This window comes from Acomys minous (genome assembly GCF_964271855.1).
Source record: "Acomys minous genome assembly, chromosome: 6".
Taxonomy (NCBI): domain Eukaryota; kingdom Metazoa; phylum Chordata; class Mammalia; order Rodentia; family Muridae; genus Acomys; species Acomys minous.
The window spans coordinates 39,286,280-39,314,122 of NC_140487.1; the positions used below are offsets into that span (position 1 = coordinate 39,286,280).

At 48.1% G+C, this 27,843-nt stretch overlaps 1 protein-coding gene across 3 annotated transcripts in view; it reads left to right on the top strand.

Moving 5' to 3' along the window:
• The first annotated feature begins 3,856 nt into the window (after positions 1-3,856).
• Positions 3,857-27,843, top strand: part of NUB1 (negative regulator of ubiquitin like proteins 1) — a 31,892-nt gene continuing 7,905 nt past the window's right edge. The window contains exons 1-8 of one of the 3 annotated variants that reach the window (XM_084787749.1): positions 3,857-4,051; positions 7,406-7,522; positions 13,377-13,544; positions 16,886-16,944; positions 17,684-17,754; positions 20,588-20,770; positions 20,937-21,028; positions 22,492-22,598. In XM_084787749.1, coding sequence (XP_084643875.1) covers positions 7,406-7,522; positions 13,377-13,544; positions 16,886-16,944; positions 17,684-17,754; positions 20,588-20,770; positions 20,937-21,028; positions 22,492-22,598 — 797 coding nt within the window. In that variant the 5' untranslated portion in view covers positions 3,857-4,051. Of the gene's footprint in view, positions 4,052-4,092; positions 4,425-7,391; positions 7,523-13,376; positions 13,545-16,885; positions 16,945-17,683; positions 17,755-20,587; positions 20,771-20,936; positions 21,029-22,491; positions 22,599-27,843 lie in introns of those variants that run through there. The other 2 variants (XM_084787747.1, XM_084787748.1) reach the window with 2 other exon arrangements.

A 27,843-nucleotide genomic window follows, 5' to 3' on the forward strand; every position in this document is an offset into this window, starting at 1 on the left:
GTTTAGACTTACTAACAGCAGAGGAAGATGGTCTTTGTCTCTTCCTCAGCAAGGAATGTGGCTCCTATGCCAACTAGTCAGGTATAGTAAAAGACAAGAGCCAACAACTCCAGAGGAACTCCAAAAAAAAAAAATCTAAGAAATAGCTCAATGTCTCTGGTTAGTGGGTCATTGACAGTCCAGTTTGCAATTGGATACCACCACCACCACCCCTTTTTTTTTTTTTTTTTTTGGTTTTTCGAGACAGGGTCTCTCTGTGTAGCCTTGGCTGTCCTGGACTCACTTTGTAGACCAGGCTGGCCTCGAACTCACAGCGATCCGCCCGCCTCTGCCTCCCGAGTGCTGGGATTAAAGGCGTGCGCCACCACGCCCGGCTCACCACCCCTTTTTTAAAAATTTGTTTTATTTTGCTTTTCTAGACAGGGTTGATCTGTGTAGCCTTGGCTGTCTTGGACTCTTGTAGACCAGGCTGGTCTGGAACTCACAGAGATCCACTTGCCTCTGCCTCCCTAGTGCTGGGATTAAAGATGTGCACCATCTTGCCTGGCTCAAAACTACCCTTCTTAACCACTCCTTCTCCTCCTTTTCTTAATCCTATTAGTCACTCCCTGCCTTATAAATGTCTTGCCCAGATTTCATTAAAAGATTCCTGCTCTCTCACAAGTCTTTTTCTCATCCCCCCCCCCACTTGTGAGTAAACAAAAAACATGTTTATCTCTCCATCAGGACTATCTTAAGTTAATTGATGTGTGAAGACCAGGCTCACTGTGGGTGGCACCATTCCCTAGGCATGAGTCCTGAACAGTATAAGGGTGGGGTGGGGTGGAGCAGAGCACAAGCAAGCAAAGACCCACTGTTTAGTTTTCTGCTCATGCCTATGGATATAATGTGACCCACTGTTTAAAGTGCCTCCCTTGACGACTTCCCCTCAGTGACACATTGTAACTCGGAAATGTAAGCCAGATAACGCCTACCTCTCCTATGATGCTTTTTTGTCAGGTTATTTCATCATAGCCATGGATACGAAACAAGGGCAATAAGTAAAACTGAAAGTCCCCCAGACTTGGATGATTACACCGATTTCCTCTGAATTCCACCTTCTAGTAACTGCCTGTAATTACTAGAAAAGTCAAGAATGGACTTAATGGACTTAAATGTTTTCCTTTTTTTTTTTTCTTCCCCCCCTCCCCCCAGACAACTCTGTGTAACAGCTCTAAGCTGTCCTGGTCTTGCTTTGTAGACCAGGCTGGCCTCGAACTCACAAAGATCCACCTGCCTCCTCCTCCCAAGTGTTGGGATTAAAGGCGTGTGCCACCACCCCTGGCTGGACTTTAAAGTCTGCTTCCTCTTTTATACAAAATTGTTGTTCTGAGCTCTGCTCCCTCCCTCAGCGCATCCAGGCGCCACTGCACACCACAGGGCGGAGCCAGGATGAGTTAGTCCTCGGGATTCTGGTCCAGAGGGCAGTGCCTTGTGAAGAAGTCCTTCCCCCCACCCTTCTCTTGGGCGTTAGCCACCTGGGGTCTGCTTCTTCTCTTCGCGTGCCCAGGCACCTGAGTGTGCAGGCACCAGACAAAGAAAAAAGCCTAGCCAGGCGGGATGGCTCTGAGTATCCCAGTTCCGAGGTAAATGCCCAGAGAAAGCCTTCTGAGAAGCAGGTTGGAGCCCTCCCAGTGAAACAGCAACCCTTAGGTGATTTTCAGTGAACAGGGTTATGTGAACCTTGGGGAGTGGGACGGGACTCTCAGGGTGAGCGCATTTCATTGGCTGGCATCACGATGTTGGTGATGCTGTCTTTACATGGACAGCAATTCCAGGTGGGCCATCTTTCTTTCCATCCCCTTGGTCAAATTATTATTATATGAGCATCACCTTCCCATATCAGCCCAGATAAAAAGGATGCCAAGGAGGAGGAGGATTACATTTGTTTTTGCTTGCTTCCCTTCACTCTTGCTGGCAAATTCTTCTACCTTACTGGTTTCTCTGCTGCGGTGGCATTCCTTCACTAATATCAGAACCTCGTTTGTTTGGCTTCCAGCATGTCCTGAAGACCAGCATCTCTCTACCACCCGCAGCACCCCCATGCCTGCAGTACCTGTTTGAGATTGCTGAGGTACCTAGCCTAACGGACTGAGCAACTAATTACTGGGTTATCCTTAGATTACTTCCTGCTGATTAGGGGCATTGAGCTCCTTGGGACAAGTTTGACCTTTGCTGTCAGGATATCTAATTTCTTCTTGTTTCTTTGTGCAGCACCCAACAGCACCCAACCATCAACCAGCCAACAACAGCAACACCGCCTGCCTCTCAGGGCCCTAGCCTTTATATAGCCTCTGAAAAGTCCAGAATTCCAAGCATCACATATTCACAGAAACTATCGGCAGCTGGCAAAACCACACCCCCGCTAGAGCACAAGGCAAATCATAGTCAGGTGTTGTAAAGCAGTCGCTTATCCCCACACCTGTGATTAAAACAAAACCATATCCCCACAGACTTCTCGCTACGCTGCAGTGCCTGAATGAAGAGGAAGCTGAGAGGGCGTCAGGAGCGTTCACAGCTCTCTCTTCCTGACTGCATGCAACCCCTCCATCTGCTTCCTGCTCCTGCCTTGATAGCCTTGGTTTCGCTACCATGGCCGTCTGTAAACTCATTCCTGCTCTGTCAGTTTGTTGTTGCTTTTGTTTTATCACAATAGGAAAAGAAGCCAAGACGCCCCATCTCAAAAAAAGAAGATGGAGAGCACGGAGGGAGATACCCACTATCCTCCCTTGGCTGTTACATGTGTGTGTGCACAGGCACACTCCCCAACAGGGGATGCTATCCTGGAGTTTCCCGACTGTTGAGTGGAAATCATTTGACAACAAAAAGGAATTAAGTACCAACATGCACTACCGTGTGGGTTTCCTTTGAAAATGTCCAAAAATGAATAAATAAATAAAAAAGAAAGAAAATGTTCGAGTCAGTGGAAGAAGCCGGTTGTAGGAGATTATGTATTGTATGGTACCATCTGTTTGCTATTTTGAGACAGGGTCTCCCTACACAGCTCAGGCTGGCCTCAGACTTGGGACTCTGTCTCAGTCTCTCAAGTGCTGCAAGCACAACACGCATGCAGCTCACCTGTGGTTCTGTGTGATATAATTGATATGCGATGTCTGAACAAAGCAACTTTATGAGAAGAGAAAGTTGTTTAGTTCAGGGTGTGGGCGAAGTCAGAGGTAGGGAGGTAAGGAGTGAGCAGGGTCTGAGTTGTATTTTGCAATGTGCTCAGATCTTGTTGTTATTGTTGAGACTGGGTCGAGCTGCCCTTGAGTTGGAAATCTTCCTGCCTCTGTCTCTACATTCTGGGATTATAGACAAGTGTCACTATGCTTGTGGGTTCAGGGTTCATATTGAAAGTGATGAAATGTTTTTAAATTATTTATGGTTATGGATAGGAAGCTCTTCAAATGTACTGACAAACATTGAATCACATAACTCAAATTTGAATAGTATAAGCCATATATATATAAATATATATATATACACACACATATATATGCACTGCCTCACCACCACGCCCCTCTTAACCCCGCCCCCGCCCCGCCCAGTTTAGCCCCGCCCTTCCAACAGCTCCACCTACAGGCCGCCCTGTCTCCATTTTCTCCCTCACCCCGCCCCACATTGGCCCCGCCCACAAACGATCGGCCCCGCCCACAGATCGCCAGACCTCTATCACAACCCTCGCTCCATCCCTTTCGTTTCCACCGCTCCCACCCCACCCCGCCCCACCCCCCCGCACTGGCCCCATATAAGCCCGCCCACGAGGCACTAGCCCCGCCCACAGTAGCGTTTTTCCGGCTTTCTTCCTTTCCCACAGTCCTTGGTCTTCCGCTCCCCCTACTAGCTCTCCGGCCCCACCCCTCCATGCAGCCCCCACCCACGACCCGCCTTCCGGACGGCGCGAGGGAGCGGGGGCGGGGGCGGGGCCGGCCTCACCCGGAATGAAAACAAACGGCGGCCTCTGCGGCATCCGGGCACTCGTCCGGTCGCAGCTGGCGCGGCGGTGGCGCAGGTAAGAGAGCCGCGGCGGGCACCGACCCGGGCCTGGGCCTGGGCCTAGCTGCGCAGCCGGCCGGGCGGGCGGGCGGTGGACGCGGCGGGGATGGCGGGGCGGACGCGACGGGCGGGCTCGGGTCTGAGTGGGAGGAGGACGCCGCGGGCAGAGGCCGGGGGACAGACAGCCGACGTCAGCCTCAGCTGCACTAAGTCAACTGACTGCCAGGGGCTGACGTGTGAGGACAGCTGATGGCTGTGGGTGACAACGCGAGCTTCTGGACCCGCACTGTCCTCGCCTCCTTCCCTTGCTCTTACTTTTAAATACGAGACCCTAATCGCTTGCTATTTCCCAGAGAGGCAATCTGGGTTGATAGACTACAGACGTGAAAGTGAGTATTTCAACGTTAGTTAATTCCTAACGTTCCACTTTTAGTTTTGAGCGCTGATATTCAGGACTTAATGGTTTTCCGTGTTATGATGTGAACCGCCCAGCGACATACATGAAACGCAGTTCTCCAGTTAAAATCGAAAACTGGAATATTAGATTTTCTTCCTTTTGACCTAAAGTGCCATTTTGTTGCCTGTAACTAGTCTCATAAATTTGGCTACAGTGGATATATATATGTGTGTGTGTGTGTACATCCATTTATGTGTATATACTTTTGTTTTTTGAGTCAGTGCCTCACTATGTAGCTCTGACTGCTCTGGAATTCACTTTGTAGACCAGGCTAGCCTCGAACTCATGGAGATCGGCCTGCTTTTGCTTCCCTAATTCTGGACTTAAAGGAAAGGCGTGGCCGTTGACGGTGATTTAATTTTTTGTTGTTGGGTTTTTTGGTTGTTGTTGTGAGTTTGTTTTGTTTTTTCAAGACAGGGTTTCTCTGTGTAGCCTTGGCTGCCCTAGACTCACTTTGTAGAACAGGCTGGTCCCGAACTCAACAGGAATCGCCTGCTGCTGCCTCCCCAGTTGCTGGGATTAAAGGTGTGCTCCACGACGCCCAGCTTTGTTTAATTTTTTAAAAACGTTAAATCTTACGTTAAACCAGGCATAGTGAGGCACACCTTTAGTCCCAGCACTCTGGAGGCAGAGGCAAGTGGATCTCTGTGCGTTCAAGGCCAGCCTGGTCTACAGCGTGAGTTCCAAGACAGCCAAACCTAAGTAGGGAGAGCCTGTCTTATAAAAAAGAAAGAGGGAAAAAAAAAACCTAAAGTGGTATAGAGCTGGCAGCAGTGTGAGCCACAGATGAGGGTTGTGATAGTGAGTGACTAAAAACACAGCACACTTGTGCTCTCTCTCCCTTTCTCCTTCTCCCTCCCTCCCTCCCTCTTCCTCCCTTCCTCCCTCTCCCTCCCCCTCCCTCCCTTTCAGTCTCTCTCCCTCTCCCCCCTCTGTCCCTCTTGCCCCTTAACTCTTTCTCTCCCTCCCTCCCTCTGCCCTCCCTCCCTCCCTTTCCCCCTCCTTCCCTCTCCCCCTCTGTCCCTCCTCCCCTTCACTCTTTCTCTCCCTCCCTCCCTCTGCCCTCCCTCCCTCCCTTTCCCCCTCCTTCCCTCTCCCCCTCTGTCCCTCCTCCCCTTCACTCTCCCTCCCTCCCTCCCTCTCAGCCTTTCAGCATTCATCCCAGGCCCTGTCCTGATGACCTGTTTCACATTCTCAGGTAGATCTGAGCACCCTTTTAAAATCACAGTTATAGAATAATGCTTAACTGGGCTTAACTGTCAGGTGGATTAAGTTTCGGAGACTCTAAGTATTAGCCCTCCAGGTGGAAAAAAAAATTTAAGTTATATTACCCCATATTTTTTCCACTCTGAAAATTCATGTTCATTAATCAGGAGTGAGTAGCTTCCTCCTTTGTTTGATTTGGCAACCCTTGAAACACTTCACTACCCATGGAAGCCGCCACTAGCTCTCAGCAGCCTGGTGTGGGATGGGTGTGGCCATGGCTCCTGTGTAGAAAAGAGAAGTTCCATGTGGGGACAAGCAGCAAGGGATTGTGAGACAAAGTAGAGTCCATATTGTAGGCAGATGTCCCATGCCAGTTCTGGCACTGGGACCTGGAGTTCCCGAGCAGTAAACTAATCGAGTGTTCTGCATCAATCTAGTTAGATTGAACAATAGACGTGGATGTGCTATTGTACTCTCAAAAGTACCAGGGAAAACAAAGCAAGAAGTCGTGTGAGTGCAGTGTGGTGACTCAGGCACTGTGGAGGCTGAAGCGTTGAGTTTGGTGGGGGCTACAGAGTGAGGCCTGGTCTCAAACTAAACAAAAATAAAACAACAAAAAGTGAAGTAGTGCAGTGTTGTAAATTCTTTAATTTTATTTATTGGCCTAGAGCTCACAGTGATCTACCTGTCTCTACCTCCCAAGTGCTGGCATTAAAGGTGTGCATCACCATACCTAGCTAACACTTTAATTTTTAAAGTTCAACTATATAAACATTTATTACTAATAATTCAAAGTTCAGACTAGCTTTTCTTTGTGCTTAGTCTTAGGCTTTGAATTAAAGCAGCTAAAGTGTAAGAGAATTTACAAGCTATAGATTGGGTTGCTAAAGGGTTTGTCTTGTCTTCAAAAAAATATTATCTTGAGCCAGGCGTGGTGTTGCACACCTTTAAATTTCAGCAGAGGCTGGTAGATCTCTGAGTTCAAGGCCAGCCTGCTTTACAAAGAGTCCAGGACAGCCAGGGCTCTGTGTAACCATTACCTTTTTTTTTTTTAAGTGTGGATGGGTGTTTTGCTCATGTGTATGCCTGTACACCAGAAAAGGGCCTTGGATTCCCTGGAACTAAAGTTACAGATAACTGTAAACTGACGTGAATGCTAGAGAGCAAACGGAGGTCCTCTGCAAGTTGAGCCAGTGCGCTAACTCCTGAGCTGTTTGCCAGCCCCTTTTCTTGTCTTTTTGAGAACAATAGCAGAGTAAGAAACCTAGAGGTAGGGCCAAGCTGCTACTGAGTAGCAGCATAATGTGTACTGTGAGGGAGGAGAGTAGACTCCTTGCTACATATTACCAAGTTTGAAATGGACACTTTAAACTGGGTGTGGTCGTGTGCTGTTTAATCCCAGCACTTGGAAGTAAGAGGCAGACAGATCTTTGAGTCTGAAGCCACTCTAGTCTACAGAGTGAGTTCCAGGACAGCCAGGACTACACAGAGAAACCCTAGCTAGCAAAAAACACAACACAAAACAAAACAACAACAAATATTTTGTAGCCTTTCGTATAATTGGATACAATAGTATAGGTTAAGCTGACAAGAGGCATGGAGGGGAATTCCACTTGCTTTGCAGAATGCCTCAGTGGGATTAGGTAACCTGTAAAGTATTTTAAAATGTAATATGAGTACTATTGATTTACAGTTTTACTTTCAAAGATGGCACAGAAGAAATATCTTCAAGCAAAATTGACCCAGTTTCTAAGGGAAGACAGAATTCAACTTTGGAAACCTCCATATACTGATGAAAATAAAGAAGTTGGTTTGGCCTTAAAGGTATTTTTTTTTTCTTACACATAAATCTTTTGCAGTGTTATACCTCCTTAGTAAATAACTATTCTGGTTTTTGTTTGTTTGTTTGTTTTGTTTTTTGAGACAGAGTTTCTCTGTGTTATCTTGGCTATCCTGAAATTGCTTTGTAGACCAGGCTGGCCTCGAACTCAAAGTGATCACCTGCCTCTGTCTCCCAAGCATTTCGTGGGCCACCATGCCCGGCTGTAAACAACTATTCTGAAGTCACCAGAAATTCCAGGCACAGCTGTGGAAAATTTCACCATTAGTAGTGAACAAATTCCCACCTTTTTTTTTTTCTTCAGCTCTAGTAATAGAGCCCAGGGCTTCGCACAGGCTAGGCAAGCCCTTCACTGTGAAGCCACTCCCCAGCTGCAGTCCTGATTCCCCAGGCATTGTATTAGTCACCTTAACCATAATACTGCAGCAGGAGCAAATGACTTTTGTAAAGAGAAAAAGGTTATTTTGGTTCATTGTTCTGGAGGTTCCTCAAGCTTGAGTTGGGCCCTGAGGCCTTGGGACTTCCGTTTGGGGTGGCTCACTATGGTAAGCCTCAGGGCAGAGATGAGGACTGTGCTGTCAGTCGTGTCACGCACAGCACACACAGCCATGCACAGCACGTACTGTTTAATAATGAGAGAATGGCTGCAAACACAGCCTTGTTGGTTAGAGTGTGCTCCTTTGCCCTTTCTGAAAGAGTTTACTGTGAAGCAGTGTGGAAGCAGCAACAGCCTCAGATTCCTGCAGCCACCCAGCCAGGCATGAAGTGGACTCACATCTCAGCCATATCAGCCAACCACAGTCTCAGGGCATCCCCTGTGCTGAAGGAAATGCCTACCTCCAGAACCAGGAAACTTGAAGGGGAGGATGTGGCCAGTGGGTCCCATAAACCCCTTGCAGGCCTTACCTTCAAGGACCTTCATACCACCCCAAGGTTCTACCACTTGCCAGCAGTGCCACGCTGCGCATTATTAAGCTTTTAACACAGACATTCAAGCTTTGACTTGTATGTGCTGTTGGTTTAATGCTATTTGAACTTGCCTGCTATGGTGTCTTGGCTTGAGAAGCAGTGAGAAAGACACTGGTCTTCTTTCTAGAGCTAAAGCTCTCTAGAATGGCTAGGATGTTAGGAGCATCTTGTTTGGTGGCGCTGGCAGCTTTGCGGGAAGGGTGGTTGCCTGAAGGAAGAAGCCTTGGTTAGAAGCTGCATGCCTTCCATCCCACTCTCCAGCTTCAGGAAGGGAAGGGGCTAAGCATTAGTCATGGCTTCTTCCATCATCAGCTGCCTAGGATAGAGTCGGCCATGCCTCATAGCATATGTAAATGAGGCCAGGTGGTGGAATCTCAGCACTTGGGAGGCAGAGGCAGGCAGATCTCTGTGAGTTCAAGGCCAGCCTGGACTACAGAGTGAGTTCCAGAAACCCTGTCTCAAAAAACAAGCAAACAAAAACAAGCAAGAATATATAAATGATGGGCTCCTAAGATTTCTTTCTTTTTTTTTTTTTAAAGATTTATTTATTTATTACTGTGTATGTAGTGCTCTGCCTGCATGTACACCTGCAGGCCAGAAGAGGGCATCAGATCACGTTATAGATGGCTGTGAGCCACCATGTGGTTGCTAGGAATTGAACTCAGGACCTCTGAGAAAAGCAGTCAGTGCTCTTAACCTCTGAGCTATCTCTCCAGCCCTAAGGTTTTTACTTTAGACACCCAGGACCCGGAGGGTAGCACGCTCACTGTGGCAGGGGCTCCTCCCAGGACCCGGAGGGTAGCACGCTCACAGTGGCAGGGGCTCCACCCAGGACCCGGAGGGTAGCACGCTCACTGTGGCAGGGGCTCCACCCAGGGCCCGGAGGGTAGCACGCTCACAGTGGCAGGGGCTCCACCCAGGACCCGGAGGGTAGCACGCTCACTGTGGCAGGGGCTCCTCCCAGGGCCCGGAGGGTAGCACGCTCACAGTGGCAGGGGCTCCACCCAGGACCTGGAGGGTAGCACGCTCACTGTGGCAGGGGCTCCACCCAGGGCCCGGAGGGTAGCACGCTCACAGTGGCAGGGGCTCCACCCAGGACCCGGAGGGTAGCACGCTCACTGTGGCAGGGGCTCCTCCCAGGGCCCGGAGGGTAGCACGCTCACAGTGGCAGGGGCTCCACCCAGGACCCGGAGGGTAGCACGCTCACTGTGGCAGGGGCTCCACCCAGGGCCCGGAGGGTAGCACGCTCACTGTGGCAGGGGCTCCACCCAGGGCCCGGAGGGTAGCACGCTCACTGTGGCAGGGGCTCCACCCAGGACCTGGAGGGTAGCACGCTCACTGTGGCAGGGGCTCCACCCAGGACCCGGAGGGTAGCACGCTCACTGTGGCAGGGGCTCCACCCAGGGCCCGGAGGGTAGCACGCTCACTGTGGCAGGGGCTCCACCCAGGGCCCGGAGGGTAGCACGCTCACTGTGGCAGGGGCTCCACCCAGGACCCGGAGGGTAGCACGCTCACTGTGGCAGGGGCTCCACCCAGGACCTGGAGGGTAGCACGCTCACTGTGGCAGGGGCTCCACCCAGGGCCCGGAGGGTAGCACGCTCACTGTGGCAGGGGCTCCACCCAGGACCCGGAGGGTAGCACGCTCACTGTGGCAGGGGCTCCACCCAGGGCCCGGAGGGTAGCACGCTCACTGTGGCAGGGGCTCCACCCAGGGCCCGGAGGGTAGCACGCTCACTGTGGCAGGGGCTCCACCCAGGACCTGGAGGGTAGCACGCTCACTGTGGCAGGGGCTCCACCCAGGGCCCAGCAGCCCGTGCACTATTCCTCTTCCACTTCAGCTTTGTGGGAAACTGGAATCCCAGGACTTGTTCTGAGTTCTGAGTCGCTGTAGCAAATTGTCAAGCATGGGAACCCTATACTTTGTAGCCAGGCAGTGCCGGTTACCTGGAGACTGGTGCTTGGTACCTGGTGCCTGACATGGGGTGTTCTGTAGGACTGCGTGCACCTTAAGACCTGTGGAGTTCTGGGTAGTGAGTATCAAGGGCAAGTTGAACTGTTGGCCCCCAAGTTAGTGTCATAATTACTTGCTATCAGAAGAAAAAAAAATGCCCTTTCTAGGTAACTAGGGTTTTGGTTTATTGGTTGATAGGTTGATTGGCGTTTTGCTCTGTTTTGGCTTTTTGAAACAGGTCTCATGTAGCCTAGATTCCCTCAAACTCCCTATGACCTTGAACTCTTGATCTTCCCTTTCTGCCTCCTGAGTGCTCAGATTGCAGGTGTGCTCCACCATGCTTAGGAGTGAGTCATTAGAGTTTTTAGAAAGTGATATTTTCCTATATTTATTTGCGTGCGTGCGTGCGTGTAGGGGGTGCACATGAGGAGTCAGAGGACAACTTGCAGGAGTCAGTTTTCTCCTTTCACCACGAAGATTCTGGAAATATAAAGGTAGTTATGCTTGGGGGCAGGGGCCTTACCTGTTGAGCCATCCTACTGGCCCTGAAATTGATTTTTTTTTTTTTTTTGAGACAAGGTTTCTTTTTGTAGCCTTGGCTGTCCTAGACTCACTTTGTAGACCAGGCTGGCCTCGAACTCACAGCGATCCATCTGCCTCTGCCTCCCAAGTGCTGGCATTAAAGGCGTGCGCCACCACGCCCAGCTCTGAAATAGATTTTTAAAGTTTTTTTTTTATTTCGTGGTTTGTAGTGATTAAAAATAATATTTATTCCTAAACTAAAAATAAATAGAGCTGAACCTAGTAGTACACACCAGAAATCCTAGCACTCTGCAGGCTGAGGCAGGAGGCTCACCAGTTCATAGTCAGCTTGTTTACAGTCATGCCTTCAGTGCCAGGAATGCTGAGACTGTGGTTGGGTGATATGCCTGAGATGTGGGTTTGCTTCGCACCTGGTTGGGTGATTTGCAGGAGCCTGAGGTTGCTGCCCCTTCCTATACAGTAAACTACTTCAGAAAAGTCAAAGGAGCACTCTAACCAATAGGGCTGGTTTTGTAGCTGTTTGCTCTCATATGCTGTGCAAGACTGTGTGTGCTGTGCTTGATAGGACTGGCAACACAGTAGACACAGTCACACCAGCATCTCCACAGACATGCAACATGGACATTAAAATGGCCACTTCCAGATCTGGAGAGATGGCTCAACAGTTAAGAAACTTGGAGAAGACACAGTTCAGTTCCCAGCACCCACATCAGGAGGCTAACAACTACCTGTAACTCTAGCTCCAGGGCATCTGTTGCCTTCTTCTAGAAGGTCTCCACAGGTACTTGCACACACGGGCACATGTACATATACTGAGATATGAACAATGAAAATAGTGGCCCCTTCATCACTGGGTGATAGGACTTTTTTAGTTCACCATGCATCGTATTTTATGTATGATGTATAGCCTAATCTATAGTCTATAGTCTAATCTATAGTCTAATGTATAGCCCATCATTGATCAAAGCACAGTTACGTAGCACACATATATTCTTAAATATTAAAATATAAAAAAGACAGTTTTCTGGTGGCTCACAACCATCTATAATGAGATCTGGCGCCCTCTTCTGGTCTGCGGGTATACATGCAAGCAGAACAATATACGTAATAAGTAAATCTTAAAAAAAAAAAAAACAAGACAGTTTTCTAAGCATGCCTGCAATTTTAGCACTTGGAAAATAGATGCAGGAGGACCAGAAGTTCAGGGTCATCTTTGACATGTAGTAAATTTGAGACCAGCCTAGAATATATGAGATCCTATCTCAACGAATATATCTTAAAAATTAGAGTAAACTTCATTGATATTAGTATATTCCTCCAGTCTTCTCCTGATGCCTATTTAAAATGTATAATTAGTAGGACACTGGAGAGTTGGCTCATTAGTTAAGGAGGACTTGTTCTTGCAAAAGACTCAGGTCGATTCTCAGTACCAACATGGAGGTCACCACATCCTCAGGCACTGGGCACACATGTTGAGCACAGATAGACATGCAAACAAAACACTTATACATACTAAATAATAAATCTAGAAAAAGAAAAATTATAAATTAAGAAACAAACAACAGCCAGGTAGTGCTGGCTGCCACTTGGGAGGCAGAGGCAGGCGAATCTCTGAATTTGAGGCTAGCCTGATCTACAGAGTGAGTTCCAGGACAGCCAGGGCTACATACACAGTGAAACCTATGTGTGAGTACATATGTTTATGTGCTTGCATGTATGTGTATGCACCACATGCATGATTGCTGCCCTTGGAAGTCAGAAAGAGGGAGAACATTGGATTCCCTGGAGCTGGAGTTACGCTGGGAACCGAACCCAGGTCTCCTGTAAGAGTGACAGATGCTCATAACCACTGAGCCATCTCTTTAGTCTCTTCAGTTAAAAAAAAAAAGTGTGTGCATGTGTGCGCTCGCTCTCTCTCTCTCTCTCTCTCTCTCTCTCTCTCTCTCTCTCTTTCTCTCTCTTATATGCAGCACACTTTGGAGGTTAGAAATCAATTATGGGACTTGGTTCTCTCCCATCATTATGTAGGGACCAGAGATTGGCCGCGGAGAGTCAGGCTTGGCTGGACGGGCTTTTACTTGCTGAGCCTTGATGGCCCTAGTTCACTACTTCTTGAAATAATGTCTTAAGATACAGGGGCCTCAGCCCCACCCCTCCGTCCCCCGGGAATAGTAGCAGCCACTCTCACTTTGCCTAGTTTTACTATTTATAAGTGTTTTAATTTTTCCCTGAATCCTCCGTGAGAGCCCAGATTGAATTTCAGTAAAGTGGGGGCCTCCACCTATCAGAGTTATGTTGCTTTGGGTATTAAAACAACAACAAAACTTGTGCAGTGGTCCTCTACTGAGCTGCATTTTTCTGGTTTTTCCTCATAGGACCTTGCTAAGAAGTACTCTGACCGGCTAGAGTGCTGTGAAAATGAAGTGGAAAACATAATAGAAGAAATCCGTCGCAAAGCAATTGAGCGGGGCACAGGAAATGAGCACTACCGAGCGACTGGGATTGCCACCATTGAGGTGTTCCTGCCTCCAAGACTCCGGAAAGTGAGTGACTGCCCAGGCACATGGTGACCAGCTTAGTGCTATGATCCACCGGAGAGCTGGGGCCTGTTGTTGGTTTGTTTGCTTCGGTGTTTTGAGACAGGGTCCTTCTGTGTGGATCTGTCTGTCCTGGAACTCACTCTGTAGACCAGGCTGACACACCCAGATACTCCTGCCTCGCCCTCCCAAGTGCCCAGTGAGCTGTTGCCTGTAAATCTACAAGCAGCCTGTGTAAGGGCCTCCATGTGCTGAGTGGTTGCAGACACAGGCTTGTCTTGGCACAAGCCTGAGTTGGTTCTCGCCTGACCGTCCAAACATGGGGCGTGACAGCGCACACTGTAGTCTCAGCATTAGGCAGAAGCCAGAGGAACTGGAGTTCAGGGCCAGCGCAGGGTACCTGAGATAGAGGTCTTGAAAAACAAAGCAAAAACAATGTCACGTGGGTCTAATGATCAGGTTTGTTCCTTCCTCAGAACCTAGACAGTAGAAGGGAAGAACTGACTGGGATGACTCACATCAGTAAAGGTGCCAGTGTGAGGACCTGTGTTCAGATCCATTAAAACCCAGGTGTGTCAGACCCCAAGACAGGGTCTCTGTGTAGCCTTGGCTGTCCTGGACTCACTCTGTAGACCAGGCTGGCCTCGAACTCACAGCGATCCACCTGCCTCTGCCTCCCAATGCTGGGGTTAAAGGCATGTGTCACCATGCCAGGCAGGTCCCTGTTTTTATAATTAAGAAATAAGACAATAAGATTCCAGGCAGCAGATATTAAGTTAGATGAGGTTTATTAAGTGAGCTTGGGGGAAGAAGGAAAGGAAGGAGGGATAGTACCAATTTTTATGTTTAATAAAACATAAGATAACAGATAATAAGATACCAAGGTACCAGATGCCATATGTTCTAGAGGAGTTTACTAAATGAGCATGGGGAGAAAAGAAAAGAGGGGAGAGACAGACAGACAGACAGAGTCAGAAAGAGTAACAAGAAGAGAGAGAAAGAGTAAGAGGGAGGGGTGGGGTAGGGCTTGCACAGGTAGCCAGACTGAAGCAGAGTGCTAACCCTGTAACCCAGCACTGCCTAGTGCAAGGTTGGGGTTTGCATGTGTGGATGGATCCCAGAAGCTCACAGCCCGCTGAATCAATGAAAGACTCTTTTTAAAAAAAGAAAATGTGGCTGAGCACAGTGGCACATGCCTGTAATCACAGCACTTGGGAGGAAGAAGCAGACAGACCTCTGTGAGTTCCAGGCCAGCCTGACCTACAAAGCGAGTCCAGGACAGCAAGACTACACAGAGAAACCTTATCTCAGAAAAACAAAGCAACAAAAATGGGGGAGGGGGGGAGGTGGAGAGTAATCAAGAAAAGACACCTGTCATCAAGCTATGGATTGCCACACCTGCTTACACATGCACACCCACTCTAACAAGTACAACCACCACACACCAGATATTCTAAGAGTGAACTGACAAGCACGTGCGTTCACAGTGCCACAGCCACTCCTACGGGTTAAGGTAGAGACAGCCCAACTGTTGGAGGTTGGTCTGATGTATTTTGATGCTAATTACTGCTTGTTCTCTCTGTGCCCCATCTTGTACCTGGCCTAAGAGCCTAACCTGTTTGACCAATAAAAAGCCATCACACCTGGTCAGGGAAAATGGGATAGACATGGCTTGGATTCAGAGAGAATCTTGGGCGGAGGGGAAACAGAAGAGAGAAGGCTGTGCAATGAGTTAGGTGGAGGACATGGCCAGCATGGATGGGGATTTGGCCCAGAAGAAGAATGTTAGCAAGTATTTGGGATTATGGATGGGAGGTAGTAATAGAAATCATTAGAAGCAGGTGGCATGGGATTGGGGCAGGGATCAGATACCTGCCCACTATGGTAAGTAGTTTAGGGAAATAATATCTGCCCTGCCCCAGGTTAACTAAGGCTGTTTTAAAATCTAACAGGTGTCTGTGTCTTGACTGACTGATAGTGGGTTAGGAATTACTGCCCTTATAATTATAGGCCCGAGGCTGGAGAGATGGCTCAGTAGTTAAGAGCACTGCCTGCTGTTCCAAAGGTCCTGAGTTCAATTCCCAGCAATCACACAGGGCTCACAACCATCTATAATGAGATCTGGTGCTTTCTTCTTGGCCTGCAGTTGTACATACAGGCAAAACATTGTATACATAATAAATAAATAAATCTTAAAAAGATAAAAATAGCTATAGATTCGATAATAAACATTAGGTCATACCCTACTGACAAGTGGATAAACAGACACACTTATGCCACAGAAGTCAACAGGCAGTACAGATACACAATACAAATAGTCTGTAATATGAGCAAACCTCAGAAACACACACAAAAGGCCTGATGCCATGTGGTCCTGCTTATGTGAAATGTCCAAAACCGACAACTTTGTAGACAGAAAATAAATGGTTGCAAGGCTAGGGAGGAGAAGGTTGGGGTGCAGGGCATGGTATCTGCTAAGGGTGCTGAGTGGAGATGTTTAGAAATTCCATTAAATGCCGGGTATGGTGGCGCACGCCTTTAATTCCAGCACTGGGGGGCAGAGGCAGGTGGATCACTGTAAGTTAGAGGCCAGCCTGGTCTACAAAGTGAGTCCAGGACAACCAAGGCTAACACAGAGGGACCCTGTCTTGAAAAACAAAAACAAACAAACAAACAAAAATTCCATTAAATATTTTCTTCTTTTAAGGTTTTGTTTTTAATTATGTGTTAGTGTGTGTCTCTGGGCACGTGTACATAAGTACAGTGCCCTTATAGGGCAAGTGGATCCCCTGGGCTGGAGTTACAGTCAGCCATGAGCTGCCCCAGTGGATGCTGGGAAGAGAGCTTAGGACCTCTGTAAGAGAAGTCTATGCTCTTGGGGCTGGAGAGATGGCTCAGAGGTTAAGGGCACTGCCTGCTCTTCCAGAGGTCCTGAGTTCAATTCCCAGCAACCACATGGTGGCTCACAACCATCTATAATGGGATCTAATGATCTCCTGGCTGGCGGCATACATGCAGGCAGTGCACTGTATACATAATAATAAATAAACAGATCTTAAAAAAAAAAAGATAGAGAAGTCTGTGCTCTTAACCACTGGCCAATCACTCCCATGTCATGAAGTGTGATTATAATTATGGCTGGCCATGAAACAAGTCCTACTGCAGCCAAAGAAGGATCAGGTCACCCTGCCAGTCTGTGCTGGGCACTGTTCAACATGCTTCTCTGTACCACGTGTTGGTCCATACATTGAGCCTCGAGAGTTACATCCTGACAGCACCTTACACTTTCACTTGCAGGCAGCAGTTCATAACACTTAAGTACATTTTGTTTTTCTTTTTTGCAACAGGATAGGAAAAGCTTGTTGGAGACCCGCTTGCATGTCACTGGTAGAGACCTAAGGTCTAAGTGAGTATCTGAGCTGTGTGTCCCAGCAGGTCTGCCCCCTTACCCTGCCAAGGGATGCTCTCTAGACAGCTGGCCCCTCCTCCCCTTACAGCAGAGGAAATGAGATCTGGAGGGTAGGATGGGAGGTCATGCGGGCTCACACTGCTAGGTGGGAGGCAGCATGGCTGGCTGCGGCCTGCTCACAGGAGCTTCTTAGATGTGATGCCGCTTCTGGACGGTTGCAGCTTGGGGCCCACGGAGGAGGTGCCCAGCATGAGCTGGAGTGAGTGGCTGGCGGATGGAAGCGGGGCCAGCCTGCCCTGAGCAGAACACATTTTGTAATTGCATTCCTTTTGACACTGCTCACTTGCTGTGACTTTCAGCAAAGGCCAGCTAAGCCAAGTGTTTGTCCAGCTTCTCTGCCTCACCTCTTTAGCACCCATCATGGGTGCTGTAGAGTCGGGAAGCATCACTTGTTCAATGCCCACAGGTAGACAGTGGTATAGGATCGGCCTAGTTACAGGATCCTTAGGGGATGCTGGGAAACATGGCAAGGATGTTTTTGACTCCTGCTCAAATAGACCCTGTAGTCCTCAACTCAGAAGCAAGCTTAGAAGGGGCTTGTCTCTCATGTGGCTTCCAGCAGCCGCCCGCTGGGCTAGCTCTATTGTATGTAAAGTGGTAAGTGGGCATCCTAATCCAAGCCTTCGTGGTAGGTAACAAATGACTTCCTGGAATTCACTCTGTGTTTATTTTATAGAATAGCTGAAACTTTTGGATTTCAAGAAAACTACATCAAGATTGTAATAAATAAGAAACAACTTCAACTAGGTATGTCATACCAAAGACTGCATCTGATGCAGTGGCTTTCCATTGTTCTTTGTTTAGTTTTCCTGCTTTTTCTTCTATTGAAAGCTCCCTAGCCTTATCCAATGTTAGAAGTTTACTATAATGCCCATAGCCTTCTCTAGCTAATGGGGAAGGGAGACGTTCAATGCGGTCACATAGAATGTTTCAGAATGGAAGTCTGTTGAGAGGAGGATTGAAGTTACTCATAGTTGTCTTTGTGGGAGGAGAGAGGGGCCTGAGAGGCACATGGGGAAGGCCTTATTGGAGCACCCAACTAGCAGCCGAGGGCACTGAGTCAGTCTGAGTGTGGGGTGGAGGACAAATAGGAGCCACAAGAGTCTTCTAACAGTGACTCAACCAGGGAAAATGTCACCATGCAGGGGACAGTTGACTTTATGAGGAGACAATTTTGGTAATGATTGTGTTGGGGGCTGTGCTCCTGTCGTTTACTGAGACAAGATCAGAGCTGCTGCTAAATGGCCACAGCACAGACTGCTGCCCTATGGTGCTCCTGAAAAGCTTGCGAAAATGGGCCTGGGTCAGTGTGGAGTTTGCCCTCAGGGAAATGGAGGCACTGATCCTGCAGAGTGGCACCCGGGCATGGTGGCTAACAGTCCGCTGGCTGCAGTTGCCAGAGGCATGAGTGGAACAGGAGAAACGTTAGCTCTTCAGCAGCTCGGGTGGTTCCTGAGGTCTCCCGGCTCTCCAGGGAGGGTCCCTGGAGCCTCAGGAATCAAGTTCACATTTGTAACTGTGCCCATCCCAGGTTTCAGCACCTCCAGCTGTGGGCCTCGGGTAGGCACACGTCACAGCCACCTCTTCACTATTTGCCCCCAGGGACTCTGCTTCACTAGACAGAGCTCTTAATTTTGGATTGTTAAAACCATTGCCTTTCACTTTGTGTTTGTTGAAGAAGCTCTTCCCAAGCCCAGGACCACAAGGCTGCTCTCCACTTGTCCACAGCATTTCTTTTCTTTCTTTTCTTTTTCTTTTTGTTTTTCGAGACAGGGTTTCTCTGTGTAGCCTTGGCTGACCTGACCTCACTTTGTAGACCAGGCTGGCCATGAACTCACAAAGACCCACCTGCCTCTGCCTCCCAAGTGCTGGGATTAAAGGTGTGCACATTTCTTTTGTAAGTACAGATCAGCTTGCTGTTCCTTTCAGTGGTGGCTGCTGCTGTCTTACGAGGGCTCTGTCCTCCCTGCACTTCTGCTCTTTGCTCCCCTTCCTGTGGTGTGTTTGTATATTTTGTTTTGTAATCTGAAGATCCAGTTGGGGCTGGGTGACAGCCCAGTGGGCATGAGAGCCTGAGTGTGGGTCTCCGGTGCTCATGTACATTGGGTGTGGTGGCACACAGCTGTGACCCCAGTGCCATGAGATAGAGATTGTTGGAGACAGGTAGATCCCAGAGTTCTTCGCAGCAGGCTTAACTGAAACAGTGGACTCCAGATTCAGCAAGCGAACCCTGCCACAAAAAGTAATAACATGGAGGGGCTGGAGAGATGACTCAGAAGCTAAGAGCACTCACTGTCCCGGGTTCTATTTCTAGCACCCATATGGTGGCTCACAACCATCAATAACCCAGTGCCAGGGGATCCAACAGGCATGCATGTGGTACACACACATGCACACAGGCACAATCCTCATACACACCAAGTAAAATGGGTAAGTCTGAAAAACATTTAAAAGAATAATGTGGAGAAGCAAATACGGAAGATACTACATATTGACCTGTGACCTTCATACCCACCCTACACAAAATCTAGTCAGGCAGAGGCAGGTGGATCTCTGTGAGTTGAGGCCAGCCTGGCTACAGGGGGAGTCCAGGACAGCCAAGGTCTTGAGGGGAGCTGCAGTCAGGAACTTTCCCTTTTGCCACCTCCTTTCTCAGGTGGGTCTTGATTTTTTTATTGAATGTTGGCATGGTTATCAAGGTTCTAAAAGGACCACAGGAAGGGGCGCTGTAGAAGAGTGCAAGGAGCAGACGTCATAAGACAGTGGCAGCCACCAGCTGTTAGAGGTGACACTGGAGGGAAAGCTAAGCTGGTCCTCTCCTTCAGGGGTAAAGGGAGGTGCTAGTGTCTGTCTGCGTGGACTTCTCTTGTTTTCTTCATGTGTCTTTTAACATGCTTCTTTCTATGTTTGTCTGTTGCATTTGCCTAACCTGAAAACTAGACTGGCTGCCCCCTTTGCTCTGTTTCATGGCTTTCTGTCCTTGCCCTTACTCTACCCATTCCCAAAGGAAACAGAGTCTTAGAAAAGCAGAACAGGAGTCAGGTCCACAGCGTGGAAACGTGGTGCCTGTGGCTTCTGCTTTTCGCCATAGCCAGAGCTGTCCTTCCTGTTGTAACTGCAGCCCGGCTTCTTGAGTTAACTATTTTCTTGTCTACAGGATAGGAAAGTTTGTGTGTTGATTACACTTTCTGGTTTTCCTTTTATGCTGCCTGGCATAGTGTGCTCAAGTTTCCATTGCTTCTGGTCTTAGGGTGAGGAGAAAGAAACAGGGAAGCGTGCATGTAGCCTGCTGGTCTGCTAGTGTGAATGAATGCAGGTTTAGAACTCCATTTTTCAGGCTGGTGAAATAGTTCAGTGGGTAGACAACACTGATGGCCAAGCCTGATGGCTTGAGCTTGGTCCTGGGATCCCACATGGGAGAAGCAAACAAATGGCTCCTGCATGTAGTGTGTACACACACACACACACAACACATCTGCATATACACACACACACACTTGCACTCAGAAACAAACCATTTAATAAAAAAGGGACTCCATTTACCACAGGTTTGTGTGACAGGCAGTTCTCCTGTTTTCAGGGAAAAGCCTTGAAGAACAAGGAGTCACTCACAATGTAAAGGCGATGGTGCTAGAGCTGAAACAGTCTGAAGAGGATGTGAGGAAAAACCTACAGCTAGAGGAGGAGGAACAGAGCAAGGCTGAGCTGAAGGAGAAGCGCATTCAGAGGACCAAAAGGGGATTGGAGATCCTGGCGGAGAGAGGTACCCGGGAGTTTGGCTTGTCACTTCCCTCAGATGTATCAAGGCAGTCCACAGAGTACTGTGCCTGTTGTGGCGTATCCGTCCACAGCGTAGCATCTCACATAGTCACTGTCACTGATGTTCAACCCTGAACTAATTAGGCTCCTATGGCTTTTTTTTTTTGCAGCAGAGACAGTGGTAGATCCAGAAACGACGCCTTACTTAGACATTGCAAACCAGACAGGCCGGTCAATCAAAATTCCCCCTGCCGAAAGAAAGGTATGTCTGGGCTTGGGAGGCTCACCCGGTGGTTGTCAGAACTGAGAGGATTTACTTGATCACAGGAGCTGGGGCCCAGGGCTTCTTAGAATGAAGGGTTCTGACTAGGGACCCAGGTCATTTAGGGTTGTTTTGTTTTGTATCTTTTTGATGTTTAAATGACAGTTTGGGATAGGCCACTATTTGAGTTATTGTTTTTAAAGTGAAGAATTAAGTGACTGAAGGGGCCGCTCTGTGGGCGAAGGTTCTTGCTGCTAAACCAGCTAACCAGATTCTGTCCTCAGAAGCTGCATGGTGGGAGGAGAGAACGGACTCCCCAAGTTTACCTCTTACATTCCCAGGCGCTCTGTGCACAACTGGGCCCGTACACATAGACCCTGGTACATACGCAATAAGTTTAAAAAGTGATTAATGATTAAATAATCAAATGAGCTTTGAAGCTGGGCATGGTGGTACAAGCCTGCAAACCAGGAGGCTGGGGACCAAGCCCTCTTTAGTACACAGTCTAAGCTACTGCAGCCTTTTGAAGATGGGTTTGAAGCCAGGCATGGTGGTACACACCTTTAATCCTAGCACTTGGGAGGTGAATCTCTATGAGTTCAGGACCAGCCTGGTCTACAGAGTGAGTTCCAGGACAGTCAAGGCTACACAGAGAAACCCTGTCTTGAAAAACCTAAAAAGAAAAGAAAATGGGTTTGGAGGGCCAGTAAGACGGCTTAGCAGGTCAGGGTGCTTGCTGTCAAGCATAATGACCTGAGTTCGTCTCAAGAACCTACATGGTGGAAGAAGAATCCTGAGTGTTATCCTGTGGCCGCCATGCCTGTGCTGTGGCACAAATGCACACGCATACCCACATACACACAAGTAGTAAAAACGTTGCCTTGCAAATGCTGGCATCGTCAGTGTTTGGCACGTGAGTAGAGATACTGCTTGTGCAGGTAGAGGATGGGAGACTGACATAGGAGCCTTGATAAGTAAGGGACCCCACATCAAAAACCCACAACCCAAAATGAGTGTTTGATACACTTGGTTACTGAGTTGGGCAGTCTTGCTACTTAGGGCAGGCCGGCCTCCATCCTGTAGTCCTCCCTCCTCAGTGTCCCAAGTCTGATCCCAGCCCACACTACCATACCTGCAAATGCCCCTTAAAAAGGCCACAGCAATTACTGGCTGCTCATCCCGTCCAACCTTGAAAACTAGAGACAGACCTTGATGATCAGGTGGAAGAAGAGCCTGATGCCAGCCGGGCTGGTGTACTTCTGACCCAAGCATGGCTGGAGAGGCTTCAGCGCTTCAGTGAGAAGGCTCTAATTGTAGCTTAGGTACAATTGGTTTTTGGATTGCGTTGTTTTGGATTTTTGCCTTGTTTTTCAGTAGAGCTAATATGCTTTTTAATTTGATTTATTAATGTTGATCTAATTTTGTTTGAAATGATATTTTAAAAAATCTACATTCTTTTCTAGGCCCTTATGTTAGCTATGGGATATCATGAGAAGGGCAGAGCTTTCCTGAAAAGAAAAGAGTATGGAATAGCCTTGCCATGCCTTCTGGACGCTGACAGATACTTCTGGTAGGTGCTTTTATAGTCAGTAGATACCACTACTGTCCATCACACTGCTCCCCAAGTTCCTGTACGAGTGCCAGTGCAGATGGTGATGGCCTGAGCCACATCGCACTGCACACTGCACAACAGGACACTGTCCATCTGCTGCAGTCGCTGCTGCGTGTCTGGGAAAAGAAACATTTGCTTCATGAGCTGCTTAGTCTTGTTGAGGTGCAGTGTTCACAGGAAAAAAGCAAAATGCCTGGCTCCTTTTGCCTTATTTCCTAGTTTTCAAGTTTAGTTGGTTCTTCAAAGGTGACCAAACTGAGGTTTGCTTTTTTTTTTTCTTCATCAATATTCAGCACTTGAGAAGTTGAGGCACAAGTTGTAGGCCAGCCTGGGTGTGGGTGTGTGGGTGTACACACCCACACACCCACACACACATTTTGGGTTCTGTTTTTGTTTTTTTGAGACAGGGTCTCTCTGTGTAGTCCTGGCTGTCCTGAAACTCGCTTTGTAGACCAGGCTGGCCTGATCCTCCTGCCTCTGCCTCCCAAGTCCTGGGATTAAAGGCAAGCGCCACCATGTCCGGCTTCCCATTTTTAACATGAGCTTTAACACATCTGATCTGATATGCCTCATGCATCTGTGCTTAGTGCCCGGTCTTTGGCTGGCCCGGTGTCCTTCTGCCCTGGTGCTGGTAGTCTCTGCAGGCCCTCAGGTTCCTAGTTCCTGTTCCTGGAGATGGTTGAGAATGTAATCTGGGCATGTTGGATCTTGAGATAGACTGGATTCTAGAAATGGTCAAGAGTTAACAGCCTCATGGACTTTTATTTGGTGAATTCCCATGATAATCATCTCTATGTCAAAAAATGAATATAAATGTTTATGATAGTTTTCCAGCTGCAAAGGTCATTGCTGTTGAATCTTAAATGTACAAATCTCAAACCAACTTAGGTAAAGATGGGATTTATTGTCCCAGATGTTTGGAGGAGATGGAGCGGCAAGGCTGGGAGGAGTGAGAAGATAGTCTTACCTTGTCCCTCTGTCTCTGCTGCTTCATCTATACCTGTGTGTGTGCGCAGTGTGTGCTTAAAATTGAACAGAAGTTTTCACGTCTTTGTAGCTGTTCCTGCCCTGTTAGTAGAGAAGATTTCAAGTGTATGTGGAGGGAGACGCTGCTGTAGTGCACGTACACAGCATAGTCTGCCTTAGCGGTGTCATGAGATAATGGTCTTGATTCCTCTGTGAGCTTTTTTCAATCTCTTCTTCTGTATTAATCATTGAAATGATTTTCAGATCTCAGAAGGCCCCTCAATAAAAATACCCATGTCATCAGTTCATGATACATCATCTACATATTGATGAAGGAGCAGGTGTAATAACGAAATAAGAACATCACTGCCTTCATAGTACATGTAGTCATCTTTCCCTGGGGCCGCAAAAGCACAAGCTTTATTGGCCCATTGTTTCCCCTGTCCATCTTTACTGCTTTGTAGTGTGCGTGCATGGCTGAAGAGCGGAGCTATTCACCTCAGGGTGGCTGGAATACCAAGAGGAGAAAGACTGTTCTCTCACAGTTCCCTTCAGGAACACTGTTGCCAGGCATGGTGGTGCATGCCATTAATCCAGCACTCAAGAGACAGAGGCAGAAGGATCATTGAGTTCACAGAGAGTTCCAGGACAGCCAGGGCTATTTATTCCATAGAGAAATCCTGTCTCAAAAAAACAAAAACAAAAAAAGGGCACTGTTTTTAGTTTGGTTTTATTGCTATAAAGAGACCCTTACAAAGGAAAATATTTAATCGAGGCTGGCTTACAGTTTCAGAGGTTCAGTCAATTCTCGCCATGGCGGGACGTGTGCACACAGGGCAGAGTGGAGACAGATGTGGTGCTGGAGGAGCCGAGGCTTCTACATCTTGATTCAGAGGCAGCCAGGAGGAGGCTCTCTTCCATATGGGGCGGAGCCTGCCTACACAGGGACACACCTCCTCCAAGGCCACCGCTCCTAGTAGTGCCACGAGTCTGCAGGGGCCAAACCTGTTCAAACCACCGCAGACACCCACAGTGACATAAAGCCTCCTACCATATGCCACCTCTTGCAGGCACCCCTCATTTCCAGTGTGACCATGCTTAACCCCAAGCTGTTGTACGTGGCCCCTGGGGATCAGTGAGATATAATAGCGGAGCATGACCTCTTTCCTGTGGCAATCGGTTTGTCTGGCCAATGTGTCTGTCTTGTATGGTCTCTCTTCATGAAGGAAGTCAGCTATAACTGGAGTCTCAGTGCTGATGGAAGAAACCTTGGCATTCCGCATTCTTTCTTGATTTTTTCTCCTCTTTTCCCAAGTAAGCAGAAGTTCTCCATGACTTTTTACTCATCTTATGCACAGTGGCCCAAGAATAGTTTCTTTTCCCTTTTTTTTTTGGGTGTGTGTGTGTGTGTGTGTGTGTGTGTGAATGTGTGTGCGCGCACAGCACACACGCAAGGAATCAACCAGAGTCTTTTGATTTACCATGAGCCATACACACATCCCTCTTTACCTACTTGAGATGAAATGTGAGAGTCTTGTTTTCAGCCAGGATGGTGTAGCAAGACTGGATTTACTCTGTCATGGGAAGGACATAAAACGCCTGACAAAATAAAGAAGTCAGCAGTTCCCTGGCAGCTCGGTGTGAGCAAAGGCAGACAGGGCCTCACCCTGAGCTGAGGTGGAACCAGGCAACCAAGGAGGCCGTTGAGAGTCTCCAGTAAGATAACCAGCATGCGCCTGGGAGGAAAGCATCCACTGCTGGATGGGACCACTTGGGAGAGGTAGAGCATCAGGGGCAGCTGTGTCTGCACCAGCTGCATAGAGAGCTCTGTGGTCAGAGGGCAGCAAGTGGCGCTTTTGGAAGGAGCCCAGCCTTAAAGCTTTCCATGAACAGTAGGCCTCAGTTACTGTTTTCACATGACGTCAGTGCACCCCTAACAAGGCTCAGTATTTAGTAACCAACCATAGACAGTTCCTAGTAACAGATCTGCAGCCCACAGTGAGACAACGAGGCAAAGAGTCATCAGAAGGAGCTGCGGAAGCCATGCGGAGCCCACTTGAGCAGTGGAGAGGGTGGCCTGGGAGATGTGTAGAGGGCCCACTGTGAAACCCACAAGAAAGGGAAGGGCGTGGGCTGCAGAGTAAGCTAGGCAGCAAAAGAATGATAAGTGGGAAGAAGGGCAGTAAGACATCCTCCAACACGACATAACGAAGATTGCTGAGGGCGGGGCGAGCGCATTGAAAACTATACCAAGCCCATGACAGTCTACTTCCTAAAAGCCACAGTGCAACTAAAAGTGACTTTTTAACCTACTTTTCTTGAGAAAAGATACTTAAGCTTAGCTTATCATTCTTGAAGTTAATTCCCTTTACACATCATATATGAGTCCTAAACTCTCTAGAAGAACCTAAGTTCGTTTGGGCTGGAGAGATGGCTCAGTGGTTAAGAACACTGACTGCCCTGGCAAAGGACCCAGGTTCAGTTCCCACTACCCACTTTGTGTGGTCTACAACTGCCTGTGATCCAGTTCCAGGGAATCCAGCACCCTCTGCTGGTCTCCATAGGTACTGCATAGACACATAAGCACACATACCAACACACACACAGGGAGCAAAGGTAAATTAAAAAATTAAGTCCCATGAAAGTCTTCATTTACCAGGAGATTGGGATAGATGTGAGAACATCCTATTGGGACTCTAGGTGAGAGAAGTATGGGAGAATGGGGAAATAGAAGGATCCAGAGGGTCCTAGAAACCTACAAGAACATTATGACAGGCAGATCTGGGCCCAGGGGTTCTGCTCAAAACTACTGCACCAACCAAGGACAATACGTGCAGTAAACGTCGAACCCCTACCCAGATCTAGCCAATGGACAGGACATTCTCTACAGTTGACTGGAGAGTGGGGACTAACTTTCACATGAACTCTGGTGTCCCATTTTTGACCACCTCCCCTTGAGGCCCAGTGGCACTCAGAGGAAGGATAGCAGGCTACCAAGAAGAGACTTGATACCCTATGAGCATATACAGGGGGAGGAGGTCCCCCTCAGTCACAGTCATAGGGGAGGGGAGTAGGGTGAAAGGGGGAGGGAGGGAGGAACGGAAGGATACAAGGGATGGGATAACAATTGAGATGTAACATGAATAAATTTATTTTTAAATATTAAAACTTCCATTAACCAATCCTAAGTCAAATTAACTTCAGTGCTTTCATTTTAAAGCTGTTTCAACATGAAAATTTGTTGAATAGCAAAGCTTTTCAAACTGCAGACCAAGTCGTATCACTTTTACTTTTATTTTTTTTTGAGACAGGGTTTCCGGCATAGACCTGGCTGTCCCAAGTGCTGGGATTAGAGCCGTGCACCACCACTGCTTGGTTTTTTAAAAAAGTAATAGAACAAAACATACCCCTCTAATAGGAAACCAGGATATTAATATATTTTTGGCTTGTGTTTTGACCACATATAAGTTCAGTTTCAGATCACACTATTCATTTTATTTTCAACTCAAATGAGGCCATTTTTATCCCTGTTGCTGCTTGTCCTACAGGCATTGAAAAAGCCTTTCCCAGGCCTCAGAAGTTAATGAGTGGCAGAGTGCCCTTTGCATTGTGTGAATGGTTTCGCATTTCTGTCCCAGAAAGTTGAACCTGCCAGGGTGATGATCAAGGCCTCAGTCCTGATGTGAGGGCAGACCTCCAGCCTTCCTGCCCCTCCTCACAAGCAAGTTTTCAGGCTAAGCTGCGGGTTTCCCAGGACCTACCTCTGAATGTGTGTGTGTGTGTGTGTGTGTGTGTGTGTGTGTACACACACACACGCGGGCGTAGCAGCAGCACAGCTTGTATGTTGTCAGACATTGGTGATGAACTGAAATGTAGAAGTGATAGGGAAGAAAGCATGCAAAAGCACTGTTCTGTATGTGTTTGCTCCCACTGGACTGTGCTGTAGCCTCATGGGATGATGACAAAGTCCATCTCATTAGGCTCTTGGATCAGCATGTATTGTAGGCAAGGCAGGAAGCTCATTTAACAGCATCCCATTGGAAGCACATGGCAAAGCTTAGGGGTTAACTATGTGGACTGTGGTTACAGATGTTCTCCTGTCTTGAGATCTAGGTCTGTACTGAGCATGCTCACAACTTGGAGTATAAATGAAGAGTTGGTATAGTGTCTTTACTACTTTCCCTCTGTCTGGCTCAGCCTGGCTACAGGCCCTCAGGAGTCAGCTAGGTGTTTTCCA